Source organism: Helianthus annuus, chromosome 13, assembly GCF_002127325.2.
Source record: "Helianthus annuus cultivar XRQ/B chromosome 13, HanXRQr2.0-SUNRISE, whole genome shotgun sequence".
In the NCBI taxonomy this organism is placed as follows: domain Eukaryota; kingdom Viridiplantae; phylum Streptophyta; class Magnoliopsida; order Asterales; family Asteraceae; genus Helianthus; species Helianthus annuus.
In genome coordinates this window covers 123,020,425-123,044,839 of record NC_035445.2, presented here as the reverse complement: position 1 = coordinate 123,044,839, position 24,415 = coordinate 123,020,425, and the positions used below count along the sequence as shown (strand labels likewise).

At 36.5% G+C, this 24,415-nt stretch overlaps 1 protein-coding gene across 1 annotated transcript; it reads left to right on the top strand.

Annotated features, from left to right (window-relative positions):
* Nucleotides 1-15,948: 15,948 nt before the first annotated feature.
* On the top strand, nucleotides 15,949-19,379 carry LOC110901639. The gene is made up of 7 exons (XM_022148452.2): nucleotides 15,949-16,033; nucleotides 16,629-16,733; nucleotides 17,003-17,352; nucleotides 17,938-18,175; nucleotides 18,266-18,501; nucleotides 18,680-18,706; nucleotides 18,759-19,379. The coding sequence occupies exons 1-7, from the start codon at nucleotides 15,949-15,951 to the stop codon at nucleotides 19,377-19,379; spliced, it is 1,662 nt and encodes a 553-aa protein (XP_022004144.2).
* Nucleotides 19,380-24,415: the final 5,036 nt, after the last annotated feature.

Here is a 24,415-nt window from a genome sequence, read left to right as displayed (position 1 = left end):
GAAATGTTTAAAATGATTCATTAGGTTGAATCAGAAATTGGAATGTTTCAAATTTGTGATCAGTGTTTAATTTGTAAAAATTCTCAAATGATTTGTTGATTCATTAAATTGAATCACAACTTTATTTGTTTGTGATAGAGAATTTGAGATGTATGCAGATGATGCAGATGATGAGCTGAACAGAGAGAAGCCAGGAGATAATTTCTATGGTGGTAACAAATCCCAGACAACTATCCTAGCAGGGTGATAGGGGGAGTCTGATGAAAGTTATAGCCAAAGAAAGATAGATCCAGGCAGAATTATTGAAGAAGATCGAACAATATCCGAGAATGTCTTGTTGAAGACTCTCACTGAAGATTCCGTCAACATTCAAGGGGGAGTCTGTTGGTGCAGTTGTCTGTCGACTACATCTTCGTTCGAGTCTTAGTATAGGAATGGTTGTAAAATGTACGAAATACGAGAAATGTGAAATTTTATAGGTTGTATGTAGTTGGATCGCTTTTTAGGTCATCTAGAGCTTGGGCCGCTCGAACGGACATGCTGGTCCGCTCTTGTGACAAACTAGCTGGATCGCTCGAACGGCAAACCAGCTGGACCGCTCCAATGACACCTTATGTGAACCGCTTATGTGACATCATGTATGGGCCGCTTATTGGGCCTGTCCAATAAGCGGTCCCAAAGTCCTATATATACATGATTAGCGATCCCAGTTGTAACAGTTAGAACAGTTGTAGAAATCGTGCCAAAGTGCTGCCGGTGCGAGATTTGAAGTGTAATCAGCGTCAAATCAGTAAAACAAGTAGTTAAAGTGATTTGTGTGCTATTTCTACCTTAGTTTCTTGTTATTCCGCACCTGAAACCAAGGAGAAAGCCTCTGAACGACTCGTTTGGGTCAGAATACGATCCTACATAAACAACAATGCACACGAACTAGGTCAGTAACTTCATACAGCATTTACGATAACTCACGAGATACAAACCCTCACAACGAATGACAAAGTGCAACACTTAACATCCATCGAATCGCGACGAATGACAAGGTATAGCCCTAAAATGGGCAGCACTTAAACATCCATCGGATAGTTCCAATCGATTGGACATTGAATCGTAACAGCGATCGAGTTAATAGCCTGTATCGTGGCAGCGTTTCAATACCTTAAAACTTTGAATTTAGGCAGTATACTTCGGTTTTGATTGAAATTTTCGAGCACAGGTGAATGTCCCATGCACAGGCTACTTATAGCCAGATTTTGAGTTTTACGCGGCCCGCGTAAGACTTAATGAGAGCTTACGCGGCCCGCAAGGGCCCCTAGTCTACGTGTAGGGCATATGTGTCACGAGTAGGTTTGCCAGTTGGACAACACGTAGCCCGACATGCTTATCCGGTTAACCATGCTTTGACGCGGCCCGCGTAAGCCTAAGCTTACTCTTATGCGGCCCGCGTGAAACCCAAAAATCTTGATATCTTGGTTTTTCATGCACATTAGGGTTTCAGGGGTCCGGGTTTTCACTTACGAGTCTTTTAGGGGCATTTTTGCAGTCCTTACATCCTCCCCACCTTATTTAAAAATATCGTCCTTGAGATTTACTGAAATAAGTGAGGGTACTTTCGGTTCATTTTCGATTCCAGCTCCCAGGTATATTCGGGTCCTCTTTTTGAATCCCACTTGACTTTGACTAGTACCAGTCTTTTGTGTTTGAGAAACTTAATCTTTCTGTCTTCTATTTGAAGTGGTTTCTCAACAAATTTTAGTTTTTCATTCACTTGTACGTCTTGAAGATGGACTACCAGGGATTTGTCCGATAAACATTTCTTGAGGTTGAACACATGGAATACGTCATGTATCCCAGCTAGCTCTTCTGGTAGTTGTAGACGATAGGAAACTGGTCCTATGCGCTGAGTTACTGGGAATGGTCCTATGTACCTTGGACTTAACTTTCCCTTCTTACCAAACTGAACTACTCCTTTCCAAGGAGAAACTTTCAAGAGTACCTTGTCTCCGACTTGAAACTCTAGCGGCTTACGTCGGTTGTCTGCATAACTCTTCTGACGATCTCGAGCCGTCTTTAGTCTTTCCTTGATTTGAGTGTTTATGTTTTGGTGTCTAATCCGCATATATATCACCATTGCTCTTGATTTTCTTGACTGTATATCTCTTAGATATCAACATATACATGTGTGATTTAGTTTACAAAAATTTTTCAATGCTGAGAACCTCGATCACAGAGTAAAAAAGGCGTAAGGTTCACAATGGTGTAAAACTAAAATGGGATATACTAGGCTAGGATTCGAGTTACAGGAACAAGGGCCAAACCAACCACCTAAGAACGGAATTGTCGAGCGAAAACACTTGACAACCTCCTTGAAGCAGCTTTTCTTGCCACCAGACCTTTCCCATCAATTAGGAATCTGATGCCATCACTAAACACATTCCTTAAATTGTAACCATTTTTTGAGTGTTTATTTTTCGGTGTCTAATCCGAATATATATCACCATTGCTCTTGATTTTTTTGACTTTGCTTTTTCATGTGGTGAGGGTTCAATTTCATTGGTGACAAAAAATTAGCCGTTAAAAAAAGTATGTAAGATATTATATGATGTCTAATTAATGAGGCTTGCTGGGACCCTAGCTGATAGAGGTATTGTTTTGGGGGATGGAAGAAGTGTAGGATGTGGAATTGGTTTGGAAACGGTCAATCATTTATTTGCTAGTTTTATCCTGGCGAGATCCATATGGTGGCAGATTTGTACTTGGCTCAAGATGCAAGTCCCTTCAGCCTTTATCAGTTCGACTCGCTCTAGCAGATTTTAGAGTTATTCCTAAATCAAGATGGGTTGGTAAAAAAAAGGAAGGTGATTCAAGCCGTATTCTTTATGACGAAATGTAGGCGAGGAAAGACAAGGTCTTTAAGGGATCAAACACATCACAATTGAGAATGTTCCAAGACATTAAGGAGAATACTCTATGGTGGGTGCTCAAGAGATCAAAAGTTAGGGGCGTAGATAATGTCAACTGGTCTGCATTTTCTAGTTTAGACTTTGGTTAGGGTGGAGGAAAATGTAATGTATTATAGTTAGGTGTGGGCTTTGTTTGGTTTCATTTAGGAAATACCTTTAGTCTTTTTGGTGTATGTCTCTGCATAGCTTCTTGTTGTTTGGAGGCTTGGTCGTGCAATAAAAGGTTTGGTTTAGTTGTTCAAAAAAATCTAACTAGCCACTTATTGGATAACTTATTGTCTTTATTTTATCATGACTTTGTTATACGATATGATTCGACCCTTAGATCCTAACAACCGTGCTTGTATATGGCATTATGATTATACAACGTGTTATATATATATATATATATATATAGGGTCGGGATTTAGAGGAAATGGTAGAAAGTGTGAGAACGGTGAGAACGCTTATGGATCGTCCGATCAAAACAATCTATGGACTAGATTGGCGCGGTGGCGTTTTCGTAAATAACATCAATTTTATTACGTGGACGCGCCTCATTAAGGGTAAAAAGGTCTTTACACTTCTATACCAAAATGCCATACTAATAAATAAAACACCATTTCAGTCTAAAACACATCCCTATATAAACAAAAACATCCCAGACATAAAAACACACCCCCAGAACCTTAAACGCCATATTTTCTACTATGTACCATTCATCTTTCAAACGCCAAAATCTCCAAAACATCAAACACATTTCTCAAAAAACGCCATATTTTCTACTATATACCATTCATCTTAGAAAACGCCAAAACACTCAAACATCAAAAGATTCCAAAAACTCGACGGTTCTTTCAGATACACTATTTCCTCAGTGAAACGCCAAAAATGGCAAATATCGTTTCTTGTATATTCAAATATTGTTCTACGCCAAAGTTTTCGGATAATGCATTCTTCCCTGAGGTGTTGTGACCAAATAACATTTTGCTGCATGAGATGGACAAATCATAAACAAAAACATGCTGGTGTCAGACTTATGTCATTTTTTGTGTTTTGTTATTGATGAATATTATAATGGCATGAAAAGACGAATGACACTGATGAGTTGTTTGAAGATACAATTCAAACAAAAAACTTATGTCATTTTGTCTTTCCAAACGGCCACAAAAACACAAGCACGGCTAAGCCAAACCACCAGCGAACATGATTCAAATAAGAAAGAGACTGATGACAGTGAAGATTTGGAAGATGAATTGTTTCTATTTTTATTTTTTTAATTTTCTTATTCTTTTGTTTGTTATGTATTTTTCAACTTAGAATAAAAAAAATACATTATATTAATAAAACGCCAAACAGTCATAATGCATGTGAAACGCCATAACGGAGTAAAAACGCCAAAAACTCCCAAACTATAATGAAAGTAGTTTGCAGAAGTATTAATTAAAGCTAAAAATGGAAAAAAAAAACCCAAAAACTACTTAAAGCCATTCAAAAAAGCCAAAATTGGGAGATGGAAAGTCTATGACCCTAAAAACTCATAAAAAGCTGAACAAAAAAACAGTAAACATACAGAGTAACTGAAAAGACGGTGTCAAGGCCCTTGTCCCGGTTTTACCCGGTCCAGGAGCTGCGGGACAGAAAAACCCGTGGTATTTATTATTTGTTATGGCAGCGGAAGTTTTAACAGGATCTTTAAACTTGAAAATGCCCGATTATTTTATTTCATAACTTGAGATGAACCCCGTAATTTACAATAGAGGAATTTCCCGAGGAAATTCCCTGTTATACAAAACATGTTTATTTATTTAATTGAGTCACTACTTCAAGATTGATTAGTGCTCTGTAGCACTTTTCCTTGATTCACAGTAGGTCACCTGAAACATGTTCTAAAAATGTTTTTGTCAGCGGGGAAATACTGGTGGGTCATTCAAATTTGATAAAACAACACATAGCTATTAATTACAGCATAAGAGCGATTACAATGGCTTCTATCTTATTTTTATCTTGCGTCGTGTCACACCCTGGTGACGATGGTCATACCACTATTGGGTCCTTTCACCCAAGTAGTGATGATTATCACTGTTAGGTTTATGAACCTAACCGTGAGAAATTAGTAATGTGCACAACACCCCACTAGCTAGTGATTCAAGATAACCACGACTCAATCCCTGTAATTATAACTTTGAAAATAATTTGAGGTATTGTAAAATACTTTTGATAAAAGAGAATGACTCACATTGCAAGTTTAAACGGGCACAGTTTAGCCTATTGATAAGCCTGATAACATAATTTAAACAACAATGCACACGAACTAGGTCAGTAACTTAATACAGCATTTATGATAACTCACGAGATACAAACCCTCACAACGAATAACAAAGTGCAACACTTAACATCCATCGAATTCACGACGAATGACAAGGTATAGCCCTAAAATGGGCAGCACTTAAACATCCATCGGATAGTTCCAATCGATTGGACATTGAATCGTAACAGCGATCGAGTTAATACCCTGTATTGTGGCAGCGTTTCAATACCTTAAAACTTTGAATTTAGGCAGTATACTGGGAATGGTCCTATGTACCTTGGACTTAACTTTCCCTTCTTACCGAACCGAACTACTCCTTTCCAAGGAGAAACTTTCAAGAGTACCTTGTCTCCGACTTGAAACTCTAGCGGCTTACGTCGGTTGTCTGCATAACTCTTCTGACGATTTCGAGCCGTCTTTAGTCTTTCCTTGTTTTGAGTTATTTTTTCCATGGTTTCTTGCACAATCTCAGGACCTAATAATTGGCTTTCTCCTATTTCTGCCCAGCAAACCGGAGTTCTACACTTGCGTCCATACAGTTCTTCGAACGGGGCAGCTTCGATGCTTGAATGATAACTATTGTTATAGGAGAATTCAATTAAGGGTAGGTGGTTATCCCAGTTACCTCCAAAATCGATTACACATGCCCTGAGCATGTCTTCCAGGGTTTGGATCGTCCTTTCACTTTGTCCGTCTGTTTGGGGATGGTAGGCAGTACTTAAATTTAATCGGGTTCCCATTGCTTCTTGAAAACTCGTCCAGAAATGTGAAATGAAACGACTATCCCGATCTGATACAATGGAGACTGGGACTCCATGAGGATACTACTTTGTATACGTATAACTTGGCTAACCTTTCCATGCTAAAGGTTTCTTTCATTGGCAAAAAGTGAGCAGATTTGGTTCATCGATCCACAATCACCCAAATCGCGTCATTACCTTTTCTGGTTTTGGGTAACTTAGTAACGAAATCCATGGTTATTACTTCCCATTTCCAAACAGGCATTTCTAATTGTTGGAGTAACCCTGAAGGTTTCTGGTGTTCTGCCTTAACTTGCGAACAAGTTAGACACTTAGATACATATCTAGCTATATCCTTTTTCATTCCTATCCACCAGAAATTATTTCTTAAATCTTGGTACATCTTATTGTTGTTTCCTAGGTGCATGGTATACCAAGATTTATGAGCTTCCTCTGAAATCTTATCTCTTAAATTTCGTTTAGGTACCCAAATTCTTTTCTTGTGGAATCTCCAAATGCCATCGGTGCCTTATTCTAGTTCTTTTTTATTTCCTTTCATTCCTTCAGCATCATCCTTGATTGCTGTTTCCTGAATATTCTTCAATTGTTCGATTAAATCTACTTGAAGATTTAATCTAAGAGCACGAAATCGTTTTTGCTTTTCATGATACTTACGACTTAGAGCATCTGCGACTACATTTGCTTTTCCTTCGTGATATTGGATATCACAGTCGTAGTCACTCAGGATTTCCATCCATCTTCTTTGCCTCATGTTTAATTCTTTTTGCTCAAATATGTACCTTAAACTTTTGTGATCCATATAGACTGTAAACTTACTACCATACAGATAGTGTCTCCAGATCTTAAGGGCAAAAATTATTGATCCTAATTCCAAGTCATGAGTCGTATAGTTTTCTTCGTGCTTCTTCAATTGCCTTGAGGCATACGCAATTACCTTTTTGCGTTGCATTAGCACACATCCTAATCCTAATTTAAAAGCATCACAGTAAACTTCAAAATCTTCTGTTCCTTCTGGTAAGGCAATAATTTGGGCATTTGTTAACCTTTGCTTTAAAATCTTAAAAAGCCTCTTCTTGCCTAGGTCCCCATTCAAACTTCACCGCTTTACAGGTTAGCTTAGTTAATGGCACCGCTATCTTGGAAAAATCCTTAATGAATCGCCTATAGTACCCAGCTAACCCTAGAAAACTTCTAACTTCCATAGCTGATTGCGGGACCTTCCATTTGGTGATTGCTTCTATTTTGGAGGGGTCTACGTGAATACCTTCGTGATTTACCATGTGCCCTAAAAATTGCACCTCCTGGAGCCAAAATTCGCACTTGGAGAATTTGGCGTAAAGCTTCTCTTTTCTTAACAAAGTTAAGAGTGCATGTAGATGTTCACAATGCTCGTCCTGGCTTTTGGAATAAATAAGTATATCGTCGATGAAGACAATTACAAATTTATCCAAATATGGTTTACAGATCCTATTCATCATATCCATAAATGCTGCAGGAGCATTTGTTAATCCAAATGGCATGACTGTAAACTCGTAATGACCATACCTAGTGCTGAAAGCAGTTTTAGGTATGTCTTCTTCTTGTACCTTCAATTGATGATATCCGAAGCGTAAATCTATCTTAGAGAAATATCTAGCTCCCTAAAGCTGATCAAAAAGATCATCAATCCTAGGTAATGGGTATCGATTCTTAATTGTAACTTTTTTCAATTCCCTATAATCGATACACATTCGCATTGAACCATCTTTCTTTTTCACAAACAACACTGGTGCTCCCCAAGGGGATGAACTAGGTTGTACAAACCCTTTGCTTAGTAATTCATCTAACTGCCTTTTTAATTCTAACATTTCGGTGGGTGCTAACCGATAAGGTGCCTTGGCTATTGGTGTAGTTCCAGGAATTAGATGAATTCTAAATTCTACTTCCCTATCGGGTGGTAATCCAGGTAGTTCTTCTGGGAATACATCCGAGTATTCTGATACAACTGGAATGTTCTTAAGTTCTTTACTTTTGGTATTAACAACTACCGAAACCATATATGCTATTCTCTGTTTTCTTGAATAACTGACCGTTTTCATGACTGAAATGAATTCCATTGGCTTTCATGGCTTATCCCCTGCAACCATAGTTATTTCTCCTGTAGGTGTATGAATTTCTATGGAATTCTTATCACAAAGGATTCGAGCATAGTCGGCTACTAACCAATCCATTCCTAACACAACATCGAATCCAGCTAAGTTCATGGGTAACAGGTTTGCAGAAAATTTATGATCTGAGAGTTCTATTTTACCTTCCTGCAAGACTCGATCTATGCTAACAGAGTTACCATCAGCTGTTTCTACCATATAAATCTGTCTAAGTTTGGTTAAAGGTAACTTAAGAGCTTGACAGAACGAAGTATTTATAAAACTTTGGTTTATACCAGAGTCAAATAATACTTTCGCATACACGTTATGAACTAAGAACGTACCCTCTATCACATCCGGAATCAGATCTGCTTCTTGCGTAGTCAACTGGAACGCTCTTGCATTCTTCTTGGTAGTTCCTTCTGTAGGTTTAGCCTTGTTGTCAGCTGGTTTGACCAGTTTAGGGCAGTCTAGTCTAAAATGTCCAGCTTCTCCACAGTTGAAGCAGATAGTTGATTTCTTCCTCTTGCAATCTTCTTCTTGATGCCCTGGAATTTTGCAGAAATAGCAATATCCTATGCATTTCCAAAAATGCTTTCTTTTGCAGGTACTGCAAAATGGAACAGTGAAGGATTGCCCAGTTCCTCTTTTCCTGAAGTTGTTACTAGCATTACCTTTTCAGAATCCTTGGGTAATTTTCTGAGCCAAGTCCTTCTTTCTGTTTTCTTCTCGTGTGCATACCAGTCCATCGGTCAAGGTATTGGCTAACTCCACCGCATCGTCAATTGTGCGGGGTCTCGCGGTTTTGACGATATCACAGATTTTGCTAATCAAACCCCAAATGTAGCGAGAAATAAGTATTGGCTCTGGCGAAGCCAGAGTTGGTACAATTCTGGCATACTCGAAAAATTTCGAAGTATAACCTCGGCAGTTAACATCCACCATTCGGTGGCTCAGGAACTTGTTTGCCATTTGTTCCTTTTCATATTCGGGACAGAATTTTCTTTCCACCACTTGTCTAAATTCCTCCCAATTCATAGCATAAGCCAAGTCACTTCCCTTGGCTTGTAATACCGTATTCCACCACTCTAATGCCTCTTCCTTAAAAAGGTGAGAAGCATACATAACTTTATCTTCCTCCGCGCATTTACCTATTTTAAAATTACCGCTTTCGTTTTCTCTAACCAACGCAGTGCGGCTGTAGCCCCTTCATTGCCTGCAAATTCAGCTGGTTTACAGGCAAGAAATTCCTTGTAAGTGCAACCAGGTGTTGCAGCTTTCATTCTTTTGAGTATTGGGGCCTGAATCAAGTTGTCGTTATTGCCTCCTCCGTTAACACTATTACTGAAATTATCGTCGCGCATGCGTTTACTGGGGTGAGCTTGTGAAGGCTCAACAGGACTTTTAACTGCAGCGACGATTGCCGGGATAGCATTAGCTATTCCCTGTTCGACGATGTTTTCTATATCTTGCCGATTTAGAAAATGATCCTCATTATTGTTTTTCGATTTATTAACTTCATTAACTGGTTCATTCACAGCGTGTTCCATCTGATAACTAACAATATATAGATAAGTTATTGGTACGAATAAATACACCCAAATGTAAATAAAGTAATTGCACGAAATTACGTCAAACATGTATAGCTAAAATTGTCGACTTTTATATATATACATGTCTATTACAAATTACAAATGAAACTCAAAATATACTAGGTGTTGTGCATTCATTATTTTAGTCTAGCTAGGAATATTATGCTCAGCGTGCTTTTATTCTATCTCCTCTTACTAAGTTGTTTATCTAATGGGCAAAGTTTATGGTGTATAGATGATGTGAGTGCTAGTACTGGGTCAGGGTGTTGAGATCTAATTTTATTGGTTGGTCCGGGTTTGGCAGTTTAACTTAATTAAAAGTTAGCGTTTACTGCTGTAGTGGCTAACATATAGAGATTTGCCCACTTTTCATCCAATTAATCTTCCCATTGTGGGTTATTGCCTATTTTCTGAGTTTCCTTATTAATTACCACTCCTTTTGATTGTGACTTCTTTCCTTTCTCTTGACTCTTTCTAATAATCCAACTTCTTTTCTTAGTGGTAAGTGGTTTCTTAGACTGTGCCTTACGAACAAATATTCCTTCCTCAGTATCTGCTGAGTATCTTGAGGAATTTGATTGAGATGAGGTTCCCTTATATTTTGGTGAATAATCTAGTTGACGATAGATGTCCAAAATTCTTTGCTTACCCATACTGTAAATTAACAAATAGTCAAATAACACAAAAACACATAATCACACTAACACGTATAGTCAAAATTGTCGACTTTGCGACTATCCGATTTTATATATTTTAATAGTTTGCATCCGTACACACTGATTATCTTACAAAAGTTTTATTTTTAAGTTATTTTACAAGATTATATTATTTATTATCTTATTATTATTAAACAAACACACCACACATCCACAAACTGTCCCAGTCAGCTGGCACTTCAGAAACGACGTTCCCTCTCGTCGTACTTCCAGGAGATCTGTTCTCCCACTTCCCGGATTCTATTTCCTGCATCTATCAGTTCTTCGCCATAGTGGCGGAGTTCAGCCAAATTCTCATTGCTCATTGGTGGGTTTGGCGCAGGCTCCGGGTCGAATTGAGGGAAAAAGGTGTTAGGGTTATTCAATAGGTTCTGAAATTGCCAGTCAGTTATCACCATTCTTCCAGCTCTCCTGGTAGAGGTTGGGGGTTGACAATGGGATCTGGGATAGCAGGCTCCAAATCTACTGGGAGTTGGGATTCAACTGGGTAATAGAAAAAGTCTTCATCGGCAGGTCCGATGAGGTCACTAAGTGCCAGTTTACGATCTAGCTCCTCCCAGGATAGCATTTCCTGGGCTTGCCCCGAACTTTCCCCAATCTCTATTCCTTTTCCCTTATCCTTGGGATCCTCAACCTTTTTAACTTTTGCTTTCAGTATCGTTGGTCTTTTCCTACGCACACGCCTCCAGCCTACAAACCTTCTTCTCTTTTTCACCTTTGGTTTATCCTGGGGTTGGGCCTGGAATACCATTGGCTCTTCCATATCAGCCTGGTAGCCTGTGAGAGTGTCAGTGGTATCCATATCTGTAGTATGGATAGTAAAGTTTTGAAGGGCTTCTGATAGTTCATTCATGTTGTTAGCATACATGAAGAAACACACAAAATTCTAAGTTAAAATTTTGTAAACTAAAATTTCACAGAATCACAGAATGGCAATCAGAAAAATTAAGTACTTTTAAATACTTAATTGGCTTAAATCAGTGGCTCTGATACCACCTTTTTCTGTCACGCCCTCGTCCCGGTTTTACCCGGTCCAGGAGCCGCGGGATAGAAAAACCTGTGGTATTTATTATTTGATTTGGCAGCGGAAGTTTTAACAGGATCTTTAAACTTGAAAATGCCCGATTATTTTATTTCATAACTTGGGATGAACCCTGTAATTTACAATAGAGGAATTTCCCGAGGAAATTCCCTGTTATACAAAACATGTTTATTTATTTAACTGAGCCACGACTTCAAGCTAGATTAGTGCTCCGTAGCACTTTTCCTTGATTCACAGTAGGTCACCTGAAACATGTTTTAAAAATGTTTTTTTCAGCGGGGAAATACTGGTGGGTCATTCAAATTTGATAAAACGACACATAGCTATTAATTACAGCATAAGAGCGATTACAATGGCTTCTATCTTATTTTTATCTGGCGCCGTGTCACACCCTGGTGACGATGGTCATACAACTATTGGGTCCTTTCACCCAAGTAGTGATGATTATCACTGTTAGGTTTATGAACCTAACCGTGAGAAATTGGTAATGTGCACAATACCCCACTAGCCAGTGATTCAAGATAACCACGACTTAATCCCTGTAATTATAACTTTGAAAATAATTTGAGGTATTGTAAAATACTTTTGATAAAAGAGAATGACTCACATTGCAAGTTTAAACGGGCAGAGTTTAGCTTACTGATAAGCCTGATAACCTAATTTAAACAACAACGCACACGAACTAGGCCAGTAACTTAATACAGCATTTACGATAACTCACGAGATACAAACCCTCACAACGAATGACAAAGTGCAACACTTAACATCCATCGAATTCACGACGAATGACAAGCTATAGCCCTAAAATGGGCAGCACTTAAACATCCATCGGATAGCTCCAATCGATCGGACATTGAATCGTAACAGCAATCGAGTTAATACCCTGTATCGTGGCAGCGTTTCAATACCTTAAAACTTCGAATTTAGGCAGTATACTTCGGTTTTGATTGAAATTTTCGAGCACAGGTGAATGTCCCATGCATAGGCTACTTATAGCCAGATTTTGAGTCTTACGCGGCCCGCGTAAGACTTAATGAGAGCTTACACGGCCCGCGAGGGCCCATAGTCTACGTGTAGGGCATATGTGTCACGAGTAGGTTTGCCAGTTGGACAACACGTAGCCCGGCATGCTTATCCGGTCAACTTTGCTTTGACGCGGCCCGCGTAACCCTAAGCTTACTCTTACACGGCCCGCGTGAAACCCAGAAATCTTGATTTCTTGGTTTTTCATGCACATTAGGGTTTCAGGGGTCCGGGTTTTCACTTACGAGTTTTTAGGGGCATTTTTGTAGTCCTTACAGACGGCTACTTTATTAATATCAATTATGATAAAATAAAATCCCGCCTAAACTACGCACGAAAAACATCCTATAAGAGAGACGTCTCTGCACAATCAACTGATCACAAAACCAAAAACAAACGCCATATTTCTTAGAAACCATTCACTTTAAAAACGCCAAAAATAGTTAAGAAAGCCACAGATGTAGAACCTCGATTCTTCTATATTGAGTATTGATCTGAATGAAGTTTCACTGAATGGATTCTTCTCTGAGTTGGGTATCTCTATAATCTTTTGCTGAATGAGATGGACAAATATTCAAGAAAAAGAGACTGATGACACTGATATGACATCATCTCACTTTGTTCTTGATGGATATATTGATGGCATGAAGGGATCAATACATTAGAGCAGGCGTTAGTCTTCAACACGTCATCAAACAAGTATATATCCACCCACCATAAAGGATGCCACAAAAAATAAGCATCTTCTAAAGACGGGCGTTATGTAGGAAAATAAGGATCTACATAGGTATTCAAAAACAGGTTCAAAACGCCAAAAAAGTTAAAGCAGGAGAGGCTGATGACAGTGAAGATTTAGATGAGAAATTAGATTATGATTTTTAATTTTTTTTTTCATTTTCGATTGTTTGTTATCTAATTCTCTGTTGTTTATAATCTAATTCTCTACTAATTTAAAAAATTGGATATAAAACGCCAAAAACTACAAACACCAAAACGCCTGATAGTGTGAAAAACTGTGAGAACGAATGCTAGCTAAGCACGATGTTGCTTATAAAACGCCCAAAATGCAAACGAAGTATTACTGGAAAATCAACACTAATTAACAGATGAAAATTGAAAGAAACAGTAATTGCTAAAACAGTAAAATGAAGAGAAGGTATCATTATTGTCAAACATTTTTTTATATTAAAAGCCACTACATGGAAAATTGAAATTTATTTATCTTTTCAAAACGGCATAATTGCCTGTCACATTATAGGCCTATATCCTACATGGCAAAACACTTGATATAATAAAATCAAGAAACAATAAAGGCCTGCATCCTGATCTAAAAAACAATAAAAACGCCAAAACAATACTTAAAACGCCAAAATATTTATTATGATCATGATCTAAAAACAATAAAAACGCCATGTATTTATTAAACGCCAAAAAATGGAAAGATGAAGTGACACGCGTTTAAAAAAGAAATATGAAAGGACAAAAAAGCCCCTCCGCCCTTCTCTAAGCGGCGTGACACGTGTTGGGCCAAGATACTTTCTCACCGTTCTCACACTTTTGAGCATTTTCTCCTGAACCCGTTTCTATATATATATATATATGGTGAGGTTCCAGCGTGAACAACCACCCAAGAGTGAACTGCGTGAACAGATCTGGATCCTTGATTTCCTTTTTAGTTGTTAAGGGTAGGATTGTAATTAAATAAAAAATTAGATTTAAATCATTATTTTAATAACTGAATTAAGTTACATCTTTCCTATTTTAAATTCATTATCCACATTATGTTTTATTTATTAGTAAGATAATTATCAAAACAAACAACAAATCACCAGATTTCAATTTTAATTTTTATTTCAGATTTCATCACCAGAATTCAAATTTTGATTTTTAAGATCCACGTAACCTTCATATTTCAACGGTATACACATGTGTACTTGGATATAAATAGAACAGTACACATGTGTACTCAGCATCGTACGTATGTGTACAGTAATTCACAAGTGTACATCAACATTCAATACAAAAAAAAAATCTGAGATATCACAAAAACAAACGATATACACAAGTGTACATCGCATTAAAAACAGGGCAAAATCAAAATACACATGTGTACATCGCATTTACACAGATCAAAATCAGAATACACATGTGTACATCGCATTAAAAAAAGAGCAAAATCAAAAAATTGAACAAAAAAACTCAGCAACTAATTTCGTCGGATCAATGCTGGAGAGACCAAAAAAACTCAGCAACTAATTTTCAATTCGAATCTTAAAAACGATCCGAAAAACTCAGCATCGGCGGCGAAGATCTTAAAAACTCAGCAAACGATTCGGATCTGGATTTGTTCTTCAAGTTCATCATCGGCGGCGAAGATCTGAAAAACTCTGCAACGATCCGGCAAAGATTTGGACCACCGTCGAAGCCTGATTTGTTCGATTCCTGTGATAAAACGGCGAACAACCCCTATTTTTTCTTCGATTCTGGCGGTGAATGTGAGAGAAAAAGTTAGGTTTTTACGGGGTTTCTTGTTTCTTCCATTCGGATCTGAAAACGATCCGGCTGTGAATGTGAGAGAGAAATTCCGGCGTTCGTCATATCGTCGTTTTCACTTTTGCATTGTTGTATATTCTTCTCTGGTGTGAGGGTTCTACAACAATAGATTGTGTGTGATGTACTGATTGAATTTGGGGATCGATTGGTGAGGATATCTATTTTGAATGGAATATAATTTGGAGGATATCTAATTTGGGGATAGATTTGGATGGTGAGTGGAATCCAGTTGGATCCTCAACGTGGAGTATATCTATATTGAATTTTTTTTCCATATGATTGAAGAAAAGTGGTTTTTGAATGTTAAAATTGAGAGAAATCTTGTCTAGTTAACAAATCCATCCAATGATTACGGGATTTATGCAATCTATTTAAAATGGAAATTACACATATACCCTTTTGTATTTAATTAAATGAAAAAAAAATAACCACATAATTACCATCATGCCACTCATTTTAATCTCAAGATCATAAAAATCAAGGGCCCAGATCAGTTCACGCAGTTCACTCTTGGGATTTTGTTCACGTTTGAACCTAATCCTATATATATATATATATATATATATATATATATATATATATATATATATATATATATAAGAAGTGTAGAATACAAATCTCCTAATCATACATTACATACGCTATCGTAACAGCCCTACACGTGTCCCTGATTCATTTTTCTTACATAAGGGTATATCAAACATTCTATTCAAGCAGCAGAGGGCAAATTAGACAATTCCTTCAATAAGTAGATCGCGAGTAGTTCGTTAGACCTCTATCCCGGTAATTATGATTCGTATCAATTTCAAATTTTCATAATTCTTAAAACTATACATTGTGGTTATCGTTTCTGTGCGATTAGGGTTTAATCGATTGTTGTTTGTAATGGATCCACAAAGCAGCACCGGACGAAACACAGATGTTGATTTTGAAGATGCTGAATTCTTCAGTTATTACGTTCAATTGGCTGGTGATTAGAGAGTTATGACTGAGGAAGTCAGAAACCCTAATTCTGTAAATGCAAATGTTGTAAATGAGTGTTCCAATAGTAAGTTGTCAATTGGCTGGTGATTAGAGAGTTATGATTGAGGAAGTCAAAAACCCTAATTCTATAAATGCAAATGTTGTAAATGAATGTTCCAATAGTAAGTTGTTAATTCATATGTTTAAATGTTCAATGTCAGTTGTTTTTTATAATCGATTGAATGATTTTATGTGATTGTAATTGATTGGAAGGTTTTTAATGTTATTAGAGAGGCAACTAATATGGAATCAAATTGTTTTTAACTTCGCATGTCATGAGTCTAACAATTCGCATATGATGAAAGGCATAACACGCTAGTTTCGCATGTTATGATATCATAAATTGCATGTGTAAAACATGGAATCAAAATGTTAACTTCGCATGTGATGAGTCCAACAATTCGCACGTTATAAAAGTCATAACATGTTGTTTTCGCATAGATGATACCATAAATCGCATGTAGTTTTCATTATATATAAAACATGTTGGATTAGCAGTTCTTAATAAATGGTATTTTTTCTCCTTTTATTTAATTTTGTAGATGAAAGGGTTTATATTCCGGAGGTTGAAACATCAGCTATACCTGTGGTTGGCATGCAATTTAATTCTATCGAACAAGCATATGCGTTTTACCAACATATGCCAAGTTAGCTGGTTTTTCTGCCCGGAAAGGTGGTGAAACCCACAGTGGTGGTATAATCAAAACTAAATATTTTGTGAGCTCGAAAGAGGGACATAAGGTATTGTTTATTGACGATGCTTATTCAAAGTCTAGAAAGCCATACAAAACAAGGAAAAGATGAACCATTAGAGTCGGGTGCAAAGCGCAAATTATGCTTGGTTCGGTGGATGGGACATCATTTACAGTCAAGAAATTTGTTGATGGTCATAATCATAAGTTTGTAAGTCCTGCAGATCTTCATATGCTACCAGCTTATAGGCAATTATCAGAAGTCCAAGAGGAAATGATATGGGAATTAGGTACTCTAAACGTTGGCCCGGTCAAAGCTTTTCATATAATGAGAAAACGATATGGTGGTTTTGAGAAAGTTGGCGCCACTGTCGATGATTGCAAAAACTTTAGAGCTCGAATTAATAGCTATATAGGAGAATATGATGCAGACATGGTGATCAATAGGTTGACTGATAAAAAAGAATATTTAGTGGATTTTTCGTTTGAATATTCAGTTGATGAGGACAAGCGGTTAACTGGTTTGTTCTGGGCGGATGGGTTATGCAAGCGTAACTTCACGGAGTTCGGGGATGTAATATCGTTTGATGCTACTTTCAAAACAAACAAGTAAGTGTTACATGAATGTCATTTTTAATTTTTTCGCATGTTGTATGAATTCATAAACTAGCAAAATCGCATATTACTAAAACATGGAAGTTAGGAGTTCAATATATCGCACATTAAACTGGCAAAATCGCATGTTACTAAAACATGTTCCTATGCGAAGTGTTCCTTTTCGCAATAATTTTTTAATTTCTTGGTGTATATGTATAATATGTTGTTTGTATCGTTTACTGGGATAGACAACCATTGTCGAAATGTGACCCTTGGAGCTGGGTTGTTGGCATCAGAGAGCACTGAGTCTTATAAATGGCTTCTCGATTCCTTTGTAAATTCATTTGGACGTCAGCCAAAGGTTGTAGTGACAGACCAGGACCCTGCGATGAAACATGCTATCGAGGGTGTTTTAACTATCAGCAGACATATTTTGTGCATGTGGCACATAATGAAAAAAGTGGCAGACAAGGTTCACTATGCTATATTGTGTGTCATTGCCATTTCTTATTTACATTATATATCTGTTACATGTTAATAAGAAAAGCATTTTTTCGTGTAGGTTGGGTACGAGTTGTATAATAATGAGGATTTCAAAAGGAAAATGTGTGATATTGTATGGACAGATTCCATTGAGCCAGAAGTATTTGAGAGAGAGTGGAAGTTGGTAATGATTGAGTTCGGTCTTACCGAAAATAAATGGATTGATGATGTGTTTGTGATGAAGTCCATGTGGATTCCGGATTTTTATCGGCATAAGCCAATGTCTGGATTTATGCGAACAACTTCAAGATCAGAGAGTGAGAACCATTTTTTTGCAAGGTGGGGAATTCACAACTCACTCTTGTAGAGTTTATGAATCATTTTGACGGTTTAATGGATGTCCAAAGGTTCAATCATAGAAAGAATGATCATTTATCAAGATATACTGAACCTAACGATTGGAGCAAAACTACTCCGAAAACAATATGTTGCTAAAGTCTACACCAGGTCTATATTCTTCGATCAGCAGACAGAGATATACGGAACTATTAGTGAATGTCTGCTGATGAAGACCAAAATCAAAGTTGACCAGTTAAGGATATCGATGAAAGACTTTAAAGTTCATGGAAAAGGTTTTTTAGAGGTAATAAACAAAATATTTTTTACTTATGAGAAAAACATACGTTTACAACATGCGATTTTGATGAACTACCATGCGATTTTAATTTTTTTCCAAGAAACTCTTTTTTACAAAATGCGATTTTTTAACCACCCATGCGATTTTATGTTTTTGATTTTGTTTTTGTTTTTGTTTTTTGTAGGTGTGTTTCAAGAAACTAGAAGAAGATGTAACTGCGCAATGTAGTTGTCTGCGGTTCGAACAGTACGTTTGATATAAAGGTTGACGCAAAGGATGAGCAATACAAGGCTAAACAGATTGCTCGTGAAATCATGTATACAGGGGAGTATCTGGTTAACAATTTGATTACTGACCTTGATCAACTCGTTCTAGTTAGGGATCAAATGAAGGAGATTAAAGAAAAAGTGGACCAGAGTCGTATAACCAGGTCGATTGATCTGAAGTATGACCGGTTCTCAAAGTTAATTGGTTATCAACAACTAGCAACTGATGCACCGCCTACTGTCCGTGTCCCAACTGGTATAAGAAACAAAGGTCGTAGCTCTCATAAATGGATAAAATCAAAGAAGGAACAAATGATTAGTCACAAAGGGAAGAGAATAAGGACCTGTAGTGTATGCAATGGAAAAGGTCATGATATTTGGACTTGTGAGGTATTGAAAGGTAAAAAAGAAAAGAAGATGAAGGGAATCCAGATTGACAAAGATCCCAGCCCTGAAGTTGATGAAGTGGAGATTTCAAAGATGATAGTGGAGAGAGTGATGATGATAGTGAAGAAGATTATTGGGAAGAGGTATCAGAAAATGAAGATTAAAAAAAGTGTGATTTTTACGTTTGTACATGCGATTTTATGCGTTAAACATGCGATTTTATGTACATGAGGTTTTTATTATTTGAACATGCGATTTTATGTGTTTCCATGTTATGACATGCGATTTTATATACATGAGGTTTTTTATTATTGGAACATGCGATTTTATGTTTTTCCATGTTATCACATGCGATTTTATATACATCGAGTAATAATGCGTATAGAGACATTAATACCCAGAACGAAACCTGAAGCATAAAAGGATCAAATCTAAACCAAAATTTCACAAAAATAATCAGCAACAGCATCAACTTATCAGATTTCAAAACACATGATGAAAGTGTAGAGAGATGTACCTTTTTACATGGAAAAACGATGTCAAGAGTTGATAAACCCAAAAACCTCTAAACAAAATCAACACACCATAAATGAAGGAAGGTTAAATTCACGATAATCATTGTAAAGAAGATGAAGAATGTACCTATCATAACAGTTTTGCTATTTCCCCCAAGAGAGTCCTGAAAGAAAATTCATTTAAAATAAACTTATGAGTCAATTAAAAGGCAATATCATATATACAAAAAATGTTTCCAGTCTTCCATACTTGTCAAAAGGCGGGTTAACTTGCTGTCTCTATAAGGCTATGCGGTATGGTGACTATCCTCCCTTGGAGGATGACCCGCCACGTAGGCACCACATCATAGTCCCATAGAGGATGATCCAATACACTAAAAAACACTGGAAATGAGAGGATGATCCTACCCCAAAAGTTTACTTTTTTTTAATTCATCTACTTTTTTTAATACAAGCGAGTACAGGGAATCCTGCATCTGCCAATATAACTAACAGTGCAAATGTAATCGAAAAGATGATTCAGATGTTTTCTGAAGCTGTTATGGCGGATCGTAACTGTTTAGGGCTGAATGTTTTATGATGACGGGTTTGGGTTTGTGATACGGAGTTTTATGATTCGTTTTAGGTGGATATTAGTAGAGTTTGTTCTGCTAAGGTTTCAGGTTTGGAAGATGTTTGTGAAGAGGTTTTGGTTATTGTCTCGGAGTTGTCAGTTACTGATCGGAAATTACTAACCACATCATTGCCGACAATCTCTTTGTTTGAAAGGTGATATGTGTTTTCCTCTGCAAAAATTAATTAATCAGCATGAAATCTACATATTCAAATGAACTCTTTGCAGATCGAAAAAAAGTAAATATGTTTGGTTTATTCAAGTTCACCGCAATTGTAAGATTTAGATAAACGTCCAACCGATTGCCTCTTACAATCTCACATAACTCAGTTAAGTAATCAAACTGAAGTTTAATTCACATATCAGAACATTCAGTTACAGCATCAATCAATAAGAGATCTAACAAATTTACTCAATTATCAACTAATGAATCAAGAAAAGATCAACCAAATCAGTTTATAACTTCCGACCAATTGCTTCTTACAATCTCGCAAAACTGAACACAAAAGCAAATTAAAAACAATTACGGCTCAATGAATCAGAGATGCAACAGATTTGAACTACAGAATCAACACAAACAACACAAAATCAGTTCATAACTTCAATGAATCAAACAAATCAAGATCTAATAGGCTTTCAATAGAACAAATTTGCTATCTCCGATCAAAATTTCACAAAATATCCTCACAGTTACAGCAGAACAAACACCTCGAGAAAATTGATCATATAAGCAAATTATGAACAATTACGGCTCAATCAATCAGAGATGATAGCAGATTTGATGAATGTCAACTACGTAATCAACACAAAATCAGTTCATTACTGCAATGAATCAACCTAAATCAAGATCTAGCATGACTTTAATAAAATCGAACTACTATCACCGATCCAAATATCAGAAAACAATAACGGACACACAGCTACAGTAGAACACTTCCAGAATATTAATCATATATGCAAATTAAGAATAATTACGGCTCAATGATTTAGAGATGTAACAGATTTGATGAATATCAACTACGTAATCAACACAAAATCAGTTCATAACTTCAATGAATCAACTTAAATCGAGATCTAACAGGACATCAATAGAATCACAATCTTCACAAAATATCTGAAAACACTAACAGATACACAACTACAGCAGAAAATCTCAACAAAATTATTGCAGAAGCAAATTAAGAACAATTAAAGCTTGAATAAACACATACCAGAGATCGGTAGTTGATCGAAAACGGAAGTAGGGCACAGAGGTGTAGATGAGAGTTTCGATTGAGCTACAGAAGGTGATGATGATAGGGACTGAACACCGCTAGTGATGAGAGCCAAACGCTCCGCTCCTTTCTTCGCTATACGTCGCCGTGAAGCGGCGACAACATCCCTGGCGGTTCCACCGTTGGTAGTGATGGGTATTTGGCTGGATGTTGGTGAAACCCTAACCTTTTTGTCCTTTTGCGAGCGTCCCAAACGTCCTGACCCCGACGTTGGCGACGCTGGAGGAACGGCGACGGAGGACTAGTAATGGAGAGGGGGATGGCGACGGATGGAGGACGATGCTGGACGATCCCCATACCGTCCAGCCTAAGGAACATGACCCCCTTCTTTCCGCTTCTTGTCATCACCCAATGCACTTATCACATTACCAAGAGCCAATAAGCCCTTGTTGATATGAATTCCTGAAACAACAGAGAGCGTTTATATCTCTTAGGTAAATCATCAATGTACAATCACAACAAGTTTTATTCTTTTTGTTAAATATTTCACTATAAAGTAAACTTATAGATAATAGCTGTTGTAAGAAAAAATGAACAGACTAAATTGACCTACTGGATCAACCATTGATACAATAACACAAAGAGCAACTGGACATGTATAAGACTAATGACGTCTAGCTTTTTACATGTATGCCCCAAAACCATATGGACACTTGCATATATGCATTTCAATTAAAAAAATCATCATACAAACTTTTAAAGAATCATCACACATATCCCTACAAAGATAAACACAAACTTTCAAACATAAAACAAGTTATACAACAAACACAGATCAAAAAAATCTTGAAAAGTTGAAATAAAACACCCAAATCCCCAAAATCAAGAAAACCCAATTGGGATTGCGACCAAAATTAGGGCTACAAAACAGAAATTAGCCTGAACCATGAAAGATGAGTCAGTTTCGACCCTTCTATCAACTGGTACACTCATCACTGATTGATCTTGACTTAATGGTTACTTACATCAACAAAGCCCTAAAAACAAAATCAAGATCAATGCTTTGATTTTAGGTTGACGATTTCTGAATAAAAGACAAATCATGGGTAGTTTTGAGTTCTTGAGAAAAAAATTAAAAGTTGATGATTCATTTGGAGAAGTATGATACCTTGAATGAAGGAGAAGTCGCGATTGAAGCAGCGTAACAAAGCAGAGGGAATAGGCGGTGGAATCCTCACACATCTGGCCATGAAACGGATCTGGTGAGAGATCTGGGATGGTTTTCTTGAGTCGCCGAGAGAGAGAGAGAGAGAGAAGGTCTGATGGTTTTGTGAGTTGTGAGAAAGAAAGGAATTGAAAAGTTGCTCCGTGTGAACTGAAGTGGACGGCTGAGATCGCGATCCGTGTGAAAAATTGAGAGAAATGGATGACTGAAGTTGAACCAGTTGAAGGGTAAATTATTTGTGTTTCTTGGTGCTTTAAGTGTTGTACATTGTGCATTGAGGGTGTTTTCAACACATTGGCAAATTACCATTCCTATCCCCTGGATATCCTTATATATGTATATATATATATATATATATATATATATATATATATATATATATATATATATATATATATATATAGTGGAGGGTTCAAATGAGAAGAAATTTTTTGTAAGAATAAAAAAGAAGAAATTTCAACCAATAAGAATGCTTCATTTTACTACATTTAATTTTTGCATTTAATATTAGTGTAACGGTATATTGGTAAATTTAGATAGATCATTAATTGATAGTCTTCCTTTTTAATAGCTAACTACATTAAACTTGTATCTTTTTTTCAAAAAAAAGAAAAAAAATTAATATAAAGTTTAGGATAAATTACGAGGTGTGTAGGATGCATTACGAGCCGTGGAGGATAAATTTCAATAGGTGTAAGATAAATTTCAAAACGTGTAGGATAAACTTTGATGTGTGTAGGCAAAAATTTTAGTGTAGAGGATAGTACTCTTTATGACCAATTAATTAGTCAAATATAATATTAAATGAGATGAGAAATAAAGTATTTAATGTTTTACAATTGTACCCTTTGTTCTTTTTCTTCTCAATTTAATTTTGTTCTCAAATGAACCTCCCTATATATATATATATATATATATATATATATATATATATATATATATATATATATATATATATGCTGCCTCTTCCTCTTAATGTTGATTCTTGACTGTAATCTATTGATGGTTGTGTCCAGGGTTCTCTTCCTAGGGTTTCATATGAAGTTCTGTTACTAGAATCTCCACTCCATTCCATTCTAGGTCTTTTTCCTTGTAATTCTTCTTTTGTAGCCATATAGGCTTGTTCATGTTTATAAAACTCTACTAACATTGTTTTTCCCTGTAAAATGCTTTCTACTAATGGTTAATTATAGAATTCTTGTAATTTTTTATAGCTTTCTTCATAGGTCATTCCTAGATCTGTTATACATTCTATTATCATATTATCTACTTCTTCTTGTATGTTTAATTCTGTAAATTTTCTATCTATTATTTGTTCTATTGTTTTGTTAGTTTCCTCTGTTTTGAAACTTGTTAACTCCTCCTCTTCATAATCTATTAGAGTGTAATCCATATATTCTTCTTTAAATTTTAAGAAATCAGTATTTAATTCATCTTCATCATATATTAGGTCTATTTCATCATCCTCTAGTTGTTGTATATTCATAAAACAATATTCCATAGTATTTTCATTATTTTCCTCGTTTGTAGTTTCTTTAAAATCTGTAAATCTTAAACTTTGTTTACAATCTGATCCTTCATATATAAAACTCCTCTTTGGAATTAGAACTGTTTTCTCATTTTCTTGAAGATCGTTTATATTCCATTCTAAACCTGTTAATTGTTCGGGATCTATTTTAATTGGTTCTATCAGTTGTATA